Source organism: Cynocephalus volans, chromosome 7 (assembly GCF_027409185.1).
Source record: "Cynocephalus volans isolate mCynVol1 chromosome 7, mCynVol1.pri, whole genome shotgun sequence".
NCBI classification, from domain to species: Eukaryota; Metazoa; Chordata; class Mammalia; order Dermoptera; family Cynocephalidae; genus Cynocephalus; species Cynocephalus volans.
Genome location: NC_084466.1, coordinates 552897 through 565181, shown reverse-complemented (window position 1 = coordinate 565181; position 12285 = coordinate 552897). Strand labels below are relative to the sequence as shown.

At 55.8% G+C, this 12285-nt stretch overlaps 1 protein-coding gene across 5 annotated transcripts in view; it reads right to left on the bottom strand.

Annotated features, from left to right (window-relative positions):
* Positions 1–12285, bottom strand: part of RASA3 (RAS p21 protein activator 3) — a 148551-nt gene that overhangs the window by 33576 nt on the left and 102690 nt on the right. For all 5 annotated transcript variants that reach the window (XM_063101983.1, XM_063101984.1, XM_063101987.1 and 2 more), the window contains 3 exons: positions 11994–12070; positions 1174–1254; positions 707–779 (listed from right to left, as the gene is read on the bottom strand). In XM_063101983.1, the coding sequence (XP_062958053.1) occupies positions 707–779; positions 1174–1254; positions 11994–12070 (231 nt within the window). The remainder of the gene's footprint in view (positions 1–706; positions 780–1173; positions 1255–11993; positions 12071–12285) is intronic.

The window sequence follows — 12285 nt, the reverse complement described above, 5'->3', positions numbered from 1 at the left end:
TCCACGTCTCAGGCCTGTCTTAACATCCTCTGCACTACACGCAACCATCAGTGCTGGCTTTCTCTCCACCCAGCAGCAGGCTCCCAGGACGGGAACTGTTACCCACCCTTATCTCCCCAGGACCCGGCACACATTCAGCATTCAAGGAGCTTCTGAGCATGGGAAGAGCTCCTGCCTGAACACACGACACATGGCCGTCTCAAAACTGAACCGGCTGTGTTTGCTAGTCCTGTCGGGCTCTCGCGTCCCCCACCCCGCTGATTGCAGTGGTTCATGTTCTGAGAGGCAGCCAGAGGAACCTCTGTGTCTGATCGCTTCCCTTTTGCTTCTAAAGCCTCACTATTTCTGGTGAAAGGAGCCTCCCACCCTGCTCAGGGAAGCTCGGGTGAAGCAGTAAAAAAAAACCCCAAAACCCAAAAACCAAACAAAAACCCCAAAGTCCCAATAATTTGGAAAGTATTAATTTGTGTACTTGCAACTCAAATCTGGGCCAGTTCAGGAAGCATCAAATGGCCTTTCTTCCAAGAGGAGAAAGGTTCCTGGGGAATTAAACAGGCCAGTCCCTGGGGCTGGGGCGGGGGAGGCCGGCAGCCCTCCCTAGAGACCTTCCAGAGCAGGTACGCAGTTGAGGTCGCCAGGGCGAGGCCTGCTGCCACGGGGCCTCAGGCGGGGTTTCAATGCAGCGCCCGCCCACTAAGATGCCAACCTCAAAGTAGAACACTTCGTCAAACTGGGGGTTGTTGGTCCTCTTTTTCACTTTCGTCTTCTTCGCTTCCGATCTGTAATCGAGAGAGTGAGGATTAGGGCTAAAAGTAACGCTTGATTCCAAATCTCTTGGACTTAAAACTGAGCTATCAAATGCACGAGTAACTTCCTGCCTTTATTTATCTTATAAATATGTCTGTTTGTCTCCAACTCCAGATGGTATGCAAATCAGGAGCCTTGATTGAGCCAAAACTACCCAGTGTGAAGAACATAACGGCTTCCTCCTTTACAAAGCCATTTTAGAGCAACAAAGGAAACAAAAGGGAGTCAGGATTACAGAGTCCACCTCAAAGCGTGTCCTCCTGCGTGAGGCCTCAGCCTCGCGGTTTCAGAGCTGGATTTGGTAGCTCCTCCCCAGCCTCAGGAGCAGAACGGAGGCCCCCCAGAGCAGAACGGCAGCCCACTTGCCTGAAGGGTCCCGCCAGCGTCACTGTGGCGTAAGGGTCACACTGACCGTTGACGATGGGGAGGCCTTGGCACTCGAGGATGCTGAGGAGGGAAGCAGAGGGACAGCGGTCAGGAGAGGGCCCAGGCCAGCCCCTTCAAGGCGAGCTCTGGAGTCTCCAGGAGGCTTGGGGGGAAGAGCATGGGTTCTGCTCCCTCCACCAAACAGTAACAGACGACCGACACCAGCAGGGGCCGGGGCCGGGGCCGGGCAGTGGAGCTGCGTCCTGGAGGCAGCCTTGGCGAGGAGGGCCATGCAGCTCATGCTAGGTTCACCACAGCCGGCACCTGTGCTCCCCTGGTGGGCACAAGTGACTTGGTCACCTCCAACCGCCTTATGTTTTACAGCTAAGGAAACTGAGGCCTCGACATCTTAGGGGAATATACATCTCACAGGTGATGTCACAGTCCGTGCATGGCCTCCTTGCCATACCTGCCCCTCAGGAGTGTGATTTTACTTACGCGCTGATTACTGTCTGCAGGTGGGGCGCACTGCAATGCCTTGTGGTTTTCTGTAAATTCTGGAATGTGGTTACCTCGTCTGCTCACTCCATCAGGCCTGCCATCCCTGGGTCTTCTACTGACTGTTTTTCCTCCAGGTTATGGGTAACATTTTCCTGCCGCTAGGGTGTCAGTTTTTGAGCAGATGCTGGACACTATACTATGACCCTTATGCTGAAGATCCAGATCTGGTGGTTGTCCTGTAAAGGGCAAAGCTGCTGGGCTCTGTTCTGGAAGGCTGTCATGGCTCTTGTGGTTTGGGTCGATCATTTTACCTCTTGTTTTAAGCTTTGCTGGGAAGGCTACCAGTGCTTTGCTCTAGGGATAGTTTGGCCCTGACACAGAGATAGTGTGTCTGATGCCAAAGAAATACCACGGCTCTCCCTGGGCTGGGGGGTTCAGCTCTCCCGCCCGGCCCTGTGACGCCTCACTCTGTGTGTGTGCCTGCGGATTCAGAGACCTCGAGCAGCTCTGTGAGGTAGCCCCACAAGAACTCACCCCCAATGCCCTCAACCTCCCTGACTCCAGGCTTTGTTCCCCCCATCCGCCAGGCCCTGCGGGGGCTGCCCTGCTCCGAGTAGCAAACCTGCCTCCAGGCCGAGGCTGGGCTGCTGGAGGCTCATGTTGGCTCCCTACATTGAAGGTCCCAGAGCTCTGCCCGCACTGCCCAGTGTCTGAAATAGTTCATGTAAACAGTGTGCCCAGGTTTTAGTTGTTTATGGGGACACTCTACCACGGTCAGAAGCCAAAGTCCTAGCCCAGTGTCCGACTGCTTCACTCTCTCCTTGCTGTTGGGAGCTGGAAGACAGCCAGGCCTCTCGTCCTCTGCGAGCGGACCACCCACACTGCTGCCTCTCCCGGGGGGACTCGGCTCCTTCCTCTATGTCTGGGGCTCCACCATCATGCCGGAATGTTTCTGTGTGAGGGGTCAGCTCCCTCATCCTGCTCTGTGAGGGCCGGCCTGTGCCCTTCCTATGCTGGGAACGTTTCTCTATTTCTGACAATTCTTCCAGAACTCCTATTGGATAAGGTTGGGCCTCATGGATTGATCCATTATTTCTATTAGCTTTATCCAGTATTTTTAGTTCTTTCTCTTTTTCCTCTAATTTCTGGAATATTTCTGGTTTTCTCCAAGATTACTTCCTTGGTCTCTGGTTATCATTCTCCCTTCACTAACTCATCCACTAAACCAGTATTATTCATCTGTTAATACATCTGCTAAAGAAATGCTTGCCGAGCTCTTGTCATGTTTCAGTCGCTATTCCAGGAACGGGGACAGAGTGGCGGCCAGACCAAGTGGCCCCAGGAAGCTCACCTCTGCTTGGCTGGCACAGCAACAAAGAAGCAAGACAGGAAGTAACACGGGATTACCATGCATGGTGAGTGCAAGGAAGGGAAGAAACTGGACACAGCCACAGAGAAGCACTGCGGTGGACCCCTCGGGTGGCGGGGCCCGAGGAGGATGCAGCCCTCCAGACTGGGGCCTGAGGGCAGGGGTTGCCCTTCAGGAGGGGCTCCTGGGGCCGCTGTGAGATGGGAAGAGCTCAAGAGGTTTGGGGCAGAGTTGCACCCTCCCTGTCAAGAGGTCCAAGTCTCAGGCACACGTGCTCTGATGAGATTCAGCTGTGGATCAGGTCATCGGGAATAAGGCTCCGGTCGCAGGTGCATCTGCATTTTGGATACTCTGAGAGACAGTGGTTCTCGCAGCCAGTGACTTGGATGGTATCGCTACGCATCTAACGGGAGGCAGTTCTCCGGGTCTTGTTTCCTGAGAGAGGCTGCGGCCCCCAGAGAGCATGTGGAGGACCACGTGAGCCCTGCGTTCACTCCTCCTCTCATAGAGACCAATCTGAGGAGCGCTCTGTTCCCTAATTCAAAACAAAGATTGGCTCCTGAGTGCAGCTATGTAAAGACATCTGGGAGCATCACGAGAAGGTGGTGCCCGGCCATCTGGTGCACAAAAGGCACCACCGGGAATAAAAGCCATGCCGGCCTCTCACCCTCCTTCCACGTGGGTGCATCTTCACTAGCGTCCTGGACACACTGACTGTGCTGCCTGAGGTCACAGGAAGCCACGCTTTATTTACATGAACAGGCATGTTCACACTGTGCGTCTGTCTAGGACCTACTCTATGTAAAGCAAGTTCCATGAACACAGGCAAATCACAGACACGTGAAGGAAGGGACTGAAGTATCTGCCACGTTGGCCATTCATGAGGAGCATCTTATGCCCTAAAAGAAAACTTAAAAACACACCAAATGACCAATACAGCCACTAGCCTGGAATGTGGAGTACAAAACGTACAGTATTTTGCATTGTTTTTAACATTCATTGGTTTTGATTGTCAACCTGCCCCTCACAACACCGTTATGCCTCACAGTTATAGCAACAGCCTGCAGCCAGGAAGTCATGTCCATTTTCCTTCCTTGACGTGGACAGCAGACCGGTGCCGTCACCTCCTGCCCCACCAGGGGCTGCATAGCCGGCTCCTGGACGGGGCTGCAGAGGAAGTGCACTCGAGGACGGCAGGACCGCACTTGGGGCTGCAGTGGTCACTGTACCTGGACTGCCCCGTGCTCTGTACTGAGGGCTTGGCTTTGAAAGCTTTCCCTGACCTCAGAAAGTGAGGCTACAGATCAACAGCCTGTCTGCTTTTCTTTTAGCACTAAATTTCCTAATGATGGAAAATAAGATCTTTACTGGGCTTGAGATCTTGTTGGACACCTCAACACAGGTCGTTTCTTGGCTGGGTGCCCCTGACTCTGCAGGGCCAGTGCTTCTGAGATGGTCTGGCCTGCAGGGTGACAGGGCTTGAGTGTAGGAACGCACAGGCACCCTCACTTGCAACAAAACAGGCAGGTGCTGTGTTCCAGGAGAAGGACCCCGCATCACAGGGACACAAAGGAAGGGCTGGGAAGCGCCCGCCGCGACGGCATCAGGGCCAAGCGTGTGGCCAGAACGGCGCTGTGCACTCTTCCCACTGTGTTTGCATCCAAGGCCCAAACAGTCGTTTATGAACAATTCATCTCACCCCTAGTGCAGATGCCAGTGACCTCAGATCTAATACACCAAATTGCTAAGTCACCCGAGATATGGTCAGCAGCCCCCTGGGCTCGACACCCTGGCCCAGCAGGAGCGTTGCTCTCCAGACATTTCCAACACTTTTCTCCACTGAAACTGAAAGTTTACAGACTTATGTGTTCACTTCTGTCCCCCTGGTACCCGCAGGAACGTAAGCTCCAGAGGCTCAGCCTGTGCTAAGGGTCCATTAAGTATTTTTGAATAAATCAATAAGTTAATGACTGAATAAATGATTAAGACGTGCGCTTGTCTTTGTTGGAAGTAAAAAAGAAGCATGAAGTGGGGCCTCCAACCCCAAACTTGAAACATAGTTGTGGAAAAAAGACATGAAAAGATGTCTGTCCAAGCAGGGGTGGCAGCTGCCAAGTGCACGCTCAGAAGGCAACAGCGCAACCTGCCATGTGCTGTGCCTCAGTGTCCCCACAGGACGGGGGTGCTAAGAGCTTGACGGGAGAAGAGAGTGGGCCCAGTGTGCATGTGGAATAACGTACTAACACAGTAAACATCTATTAAATAAAAAATAACAAGCCTCAGAGAGCCTACAAATTATTGTCTCCGTTCTATGAAGGAGAAAATGGAGACTCAGATTAACTTACTTTCCCAAGATCACAGGGCTGGGATTCAAGTCCAAGTCTGACTGTCCCCATATCCCACGCTGTGCACAACACATGGCGGGGGGGGGGGAGGACGGACGGGCTGGGCCCTGAGAGAAGCTGGTTCTCACTGTGAAGGCCATGCTGGGCCCTGGAGGAGGGCAAGGGAGGCAGGGCTGCCTGTGGCCTGGAGGGACCTGCCTGGCAGGAGCTCTCCACACGGGTGGCTGGAGGCATCTGGGCTGTCCCTGCCCTGGAGGACGTGGGCCCAGGTCAGAGCTTCTCCCCCACAAGACATCCTCCCCCAGGCAAAAACATCCGCATCCCCTCCTCCTGAGAGCGGAGGACACCCTCTGTCTGGCCACAGGACACCATGGTGCTTGCTCTTTGGGGCCTTCTCGTCCCTGCCCCTCCCTTCTCTGCCTGGGCTGTGCCCAGGGAGCGACTTCTGAGGCTGCAGCTTCCGATGGCGCCTGGGTACCTCCAGAACTGGACGGTGGGGGGGGTGTTGACCCTTGCCCTGCTCCCCATCATCCCTCCTCATAGCTCCCCAGGCAGCACCTCCCTGTCTGCGGCTCCCCCAGCCCCTGCTCTCTCCTGGGCTGGGGGACCTGCCATTTCCCTGAGCTCCACCCCTCCTTCCTGGTGGGACCCTGCGCCCCTGACCATGGCCCTCTGAGGGTGCATGTGTATGCTGCCGGGAAAAAGTAACTCTCTGCTTTACTGTCTGAGACATGGATAAGCCACCTGCTAGGTCACTCTGGGTAGGCACGGCTGGCGATGCTGGGCTATGACTCTCACTTTACACTGGTGCTCTGTGCCTTGATGCCACTAGGTTCATTGACTCCCCACACCATCTCCCAGAAAGATGGGCCCCACCAGGGCTGTTGTGAATTGTGCTCAGCCTGGTGCCTGGCCCATGCGGATGTTGGACAAAAGGCTTCTCCAGCTGCCCAATTCCATTCCCAGGTCAGGCAGGAATAGAGAGGTTTTGTTCTTCTGGCGAGACACCTGGGAAAGCCCAGGGATCACCACCTGCTGGGGAAGGAGAGCGTCAGGGCCGTGTCTCCAGCCTGCTGAGCCCTAGAGTTGTGCGGGGTATGGACAAACTCAGGAGAAATTCCGAGGAATTCACAGTGGCCTGCAGTTGCAGGGAAGGTAGACGAGGCCAGAAGAATACCCAGGGACCCCACGGACAATGTCTGGGCCAGGTCAGAGGTGAGGGGGGCGTGGCTGGAGCAGAGGGGCCAGGACTTCTGGCTCTGACTCCAGAGTCTCTTATCATAACCCTGCCTCCATAGGAGTCATCCACTGTGGGGGACTGGGTAGTGGCCCCCAAAACAGAGTGTCCACGTCCTGGTTCTGGAATCCCCAAAGGGGAACTTATTTCAAAAAAAAGGTCTTTGCAGATGTAATCCAACTAAGGATATTGAGAGGAGATTATCCCAGATTTAGGGATCACTGGATTTCATGACATGTCCTTACGGGACAGAAGCACAGGGAGGGGCCACAGGAGAGGCCCCATGAAGGCAGGGGCAGCGATGGACAAATGTAGCCACAAGCCCAGGGGCCCTTCTGCCACCACAGGCAGGGAGGGGAAGGAGGGAGTCCCCCTGGAGCCCTGGAGGGTGCAACACGTGTGTCCACACAGACATGTCCTGGAATACCCACAGCAGCTTTATTTATAAAAGCCAAAAGTGAGAGCAACACTAGTGTTCACAGCTGGCAAATGGAGAAACAGGCGTGGTCTGTGCATGCAGCAGAGTGGTGTCAGCACACGCTGCCACACAGATAGGCCCTGCAGACTTGCTCATGGAAAGGGGCCAGATGCGAAAGGCCACACAGCCTGTGATTCTGTTTATATGAAGTGTCTAGAACGGGCAAAGGGAGAGAGACGGGCAGGTCAGGGGGGGCCAGGAATGGAGGAGGTGTGGTGGGGAGCGGCTGCTCATAGGGACAGGGCTGCTCAGGGGGACAGAACGTTCTGAGACTGCACGGTGGAGAGTGGCGGAGACTGCGTGGCCTGGGGACACGCTGAGGCTGTGCACCTGAAGTGCTAGTGTCGTGGCAGAAGCAGCACATCTCAGTTTCTAAATAAAAAGGGATCTCCAGTGGGGCGAGAGGGGGACAGTCCGGCACACACTCCATCGTCCCTTCAGGCAGGGCACGAGCCCCATAGGACCCCTCGGGCCCCCCCTGCCAGGGTTAGGTTTAGGGCCAGAGCCCCCTCTGGCTCTTGGGCTTGGGGAGGACACCACAGGCAAAAGGGGACTGACCATCCCAGACATCACAGTCAGGTGATCCCAGAGCCTGTGACTGCACTGCCCGGGGCCAGCCCCTTCCCTTCCCTGCCCTGGGGGATGGAATAGGCAGGATTCAATCCCTAAGATGCATGAACCCAGCAAATCCCTCTTCCTTAAGGAGAGACTCTCAGAGGGGCCCCACCCAGCGCTGGCCCATGGGAGAACTGTGGGGAGCTCTGGTTCCACTCACCTGGCCAGGCCCCCATCAGCCTTTAAAAATCTCTCGGTGACCCCCACCCACAGCCAGGATGGGGCTGCAGCTCCACTGCGTGCCGTCCACCCGGCCTGCAAACAGCTGCACAGTGCGAGGAACACTAGAGGGCAGAGCCCATCCTGCAGGGCCACCACAGGAGCCCAGGGGACTGCGCAGACACCATTTCTGGATAAGTTCTGGACGCAGTGAGGAGCCCAGTTCCCTCCCGTGAAAGAGCCCTGTTCTGCCCTCTCGGGGCCCTTCCCCACGGGTTCTGTGGAATAAACCGGACACCTGCCACGTGCTGGTGCCACCACAGTGTTGGGGACGCAGATGTGAACAAGTGGATCCAGTGCCTGCCCCCATATTTGCACGAGATACAGAAACAAACAGCCACACACACAACATGGCGTCGTGCAGTGCAGAGGGTGAAGCAGGATGGTGCTGTGTCCCTGCCAGAGAGAGGGGTGTCCCTGAGGACACATGAGCAGATCCCGGGCATCAGTACGTGTCTGGAAACCACAGGGAGTACCCAGCATGGGGTCCCAGTGGAGGACACCAGCCAGGGCCAGAGACACCCGTGCCCCAACCTCCTCCACTGCTCTGTCCAAGGAAAGTTGAACTTCACAAGCAAGAGGACGGCACTCGATAAACAGCCACACGAATGCCCTAAATTCCAACTCTCAGCAACTGTTGATGCACAAGGGCAGACACTCCCGTGCCCATTTTACAGATGAAGAAATCAAGGCACAGAGGTGAATCCCTGTGGTTCCCTCTCTGCTGTGGTCTGGATGCTTGTTCTGTCCAAAGCGATCCCCAGTGGGGCCTTTAAGGGGTGATGGGATCGTTAGGACTGTGCCCTTGTGGATGGAGTAGTGGATTAATGGTTTAATGGGTTATCACGGGTGTGGACTGGGGGATTTATAAGGAGAGCAAGGGAGCATGTAAAAAACACTCTTGCCGTCCTCACCATGTGACACCTTGGTCACCACAGGACTCTGCAGAGAGACTCCACCAAGAAGGCCCTCACCAGACGTACATCCTGGACCTTGGACTCCCCAACAGCCGAAACTGTGAAAAATAAATTCCACTTCTTTATAAATTACCCAGTTTCAGGTGTTCTAAGTGGCAGAAAATAGTTTGATCCATGCTGCCTCGTGCTGAGCAGACGAAGGAACGGGGCTGCAGCCGGCTGGTCAGCCTCGTGGGGACGGTGGCCGGCTTTCCCATTTCCTCAACAGAAATGAGTTACTCATGATAGGCAGCTGGGATTTTATGGTGTCCAAACCAACAGTTGAGACATTTCAAGGGTCCACATGAATGAAGAGCCAAGTGGTTCTGACGTCACAAAACCACCCCCGGTGCAAAATGACAGGAGCTGGACACACAAGGGAATCGTTTCCCAGCAGGACCATGCTTCACGGTGGATTTGATGACCACCGGTCCCAGGCGCAGCAAGGAGGCTGCAGACGCTGTTCTGGAGACCTGCTCTTTGTGGAGACCAGTGTGCACCTAAGAAGGGGCCAAGGATCAGGAGGGTCCCCACACGATCCCATCCAGCTCCCCAAGAGCCAAGCAAGGTGAGAGACCCCCGGGTGCCTCAGCTGCAGCCAGGGTCTACAGGGTTGACTCAGCACGGAGGGTGGGAGCAGGTGGAAAAAGCCTGCCACCAAAGACCAGTCCTGTAGATCTGGAAAGGCTCCCTACAGGGCCCATGGATCAGAGGGAAGGTTGGGGCCTGCCAAGGCAGGATGGCTAACTCACGCCACACAGAGCCCCTTTGTATGCTCCCCCGCCTGGCCACCTCCTGCCCCCATAACCCAGCTTGCAGCCACACCCTGCCCTTGGTCTACCTGTGGAGGTGTCAGCCCAGCACAGGCGGGGTGCTGCTCCCCAGGGCTCATCACCACCACAGGCCTGGCCCGGGCAGTGCCTGACACAGCAGTCCCCAGCCAGGGGCTCCTACAGTGACAACATCAGCTCCCATGGTGCACCCCTGAGTGTGGGCCTGGGCAGCCACTCTGATGGTCTACGGTGGGCCAGGGCATCTGCATTTTCTTTAAACTCCTGGGGGATTCTGATGGGCACCAAATGTTGAGAGCTGTAGTCGTGAGCACTTAGCAGATATTTACTGAGTGGATGAATGAGCGGTCCACCTCTGACTTTCCCAGAAGCACGTCTGTCCCCTGCTGGATCGTGTCTAGGCTCCTCCAAGCTTGGGCGAGCCTTTGCATGCACCTGCTCCGCCTCATTGCTCCCACCCTATCCTTAGCTCCCAGGGGAAGTGGGCCCAAAATTTTTCCTGCAGAGAAGCATGGCCCTGCCTGGGGCAGATGTCGATAGCACCATCACCCACTGGTGATGTGGGCAGCCTCCTTACCGACATGGAGCTGGCCCTCAGCATGTTTTTTCGCAGTAAGTACCACAAATGCTTAAAAGAAGGACACAGGACGAAGGAGAGGACTCCTCACTGCTCACAGAGAGACTCCATTCACCCAGTTCTGGGTGGGACTTGAAGCACCTGAGTCTGCCTTCAACCTGCCAGGTGGCAGGCGGTGCCAGCCCATGAAGAACATGCTACACACACAGAAGCCCTGAAAGAAGCGCTCTCGACCATTGCTGTTCTTGCTCAAAAACCCACTCAGCTGAGGCCGACACTGTGGCCCTTGACTCCCCTGCACAGCGTACTTGAGCCGGCCGCCCGGGCAGGTTCTGTGCCCTCCCGTCTACAAATGGGCCAGTAGGGCTGTTGAGAGTTTTCGACTGGTCCCTCCCAGGGACACGGATGGCCACACTTCCCACGCCCCGCCTGGTTCTCATTCTCTGCCCCCACAACTAACTGTGTCAAACAGCCTTAAGTCCTCTTGAACAAGTGTGTAAACCTAGAAATAAACATGAGAATTAGCAACGTCTCCAGAACTGGAGAGCACGACGACTATGTTCAAGCTAGTATATCAGAAGAGCCCAGGACGAAGCTTGCTGATCGCCCCCAGGCATTTGCTGGACTTCCACAGTCCAGACAACAGGAATCCTCGGCTTTTACATCCTGTCCTTGGGCGCGTGATGGAACCGCAGCCCAACTGCTGTGTTTAGCCACCAGACTGGACGGCCTCAATGACAGTGTGGTGGGCCGTCTCAGGGGCAGCAGAGAAGGGTACACCCTGCTCACCCACCTTCCCCCTGGTCTGCTGGTGGATCTGAGAGGGTGAAATGCTAACGCTGAACTCCGAGGCTTTGCAAGCATCTCACTGGCCCAGGGGGAAAGGCAGTACTAAGTCACACTGACGCAGGTGCCCTTGCTACAGAGGGACAGCTACATGAGGAATTCAACAAACAGGTTCTCTGCAGAGATGAAGACGCTGGAGCCTCCGACATCTTTCTCACTGGCAGGATGAGGGGTGGGTTCCCAACACCAGAACTCATTTCTGGGCCTCTGACAGAGCAGGGCAGGCCCCTCTCCATTGCCCTTACACCTGGGCAGTGACCCCTCACTCTCCCAACCTGGGCCTACTGTGGGAGGGACAGAGAGGTGCCTCTGACAGCCGCCATGTAGACCCAAGAGACATGAGGCCACAGTGCAAATAGCTCTGCCCAGTTTATTTAGGGCCACAACCTGGAGAACAGGTCTCAGCCTGGCATGTGCACCTGAGGCCCATGGCCAGGCTGACCTCAACGCATGTGCAAGATGGTGTGTGTGCACGTGTGCCTCTCCTGGGGGTCCACAGCCTCCTGCAGATTATCTAGGGGTCTGCTCCCCAGAGGGTGAGAGCCCCGCTGTGAGGGGCCCAGACTAATTCTAGATGTGTGTGCACACTGCACACACACCACGCACAGTGGCTTGAAAGCCTGGGACTCGTGTTGGAGGCCAGAGCTCGAGCCATCCGACCCATTTCCTCCGTTCTAACGCAGGGAGGGCAACACCAACCGCTCCGGACAGTCATCTGCTTTACTGAGAATATCACAAAGAATGTGCCGGAACCTCTAAAAACAATGTCACCTTGAAGAGGCACCGAGTCTGAAAATTCTGACAGGTTCATTGAGAATGACCCCACCTGCTTCCTGGGCATCAGTGTGTCATTCACAGCCAATCAACCCCCATGAGAGAGGCTTACCGTGCGGCGAGCTTGTGGCAGATGACACCAGTGTCTGTGATGACCTCACTCAGCCGCAGCTCCAGGTGGACCTTGCCCTGCAAGGACAAGGACAGGGTGTCACAGAGGATATGCTGCTCGCCTGCTGTGTGGCCACTCACCTGCCAGGGGGTGGCCTGACCACCTGTCAACCCGTTGGCCAAAGGAACAAATGGTCTGCTCTCACTCAAATGCCCTAGAGCCTCCAACCCTCCCGGACAAGCTGCTGTGGCCCCCACAATGCCCCAGCACTCCACCGGGCACTAACAGTGGG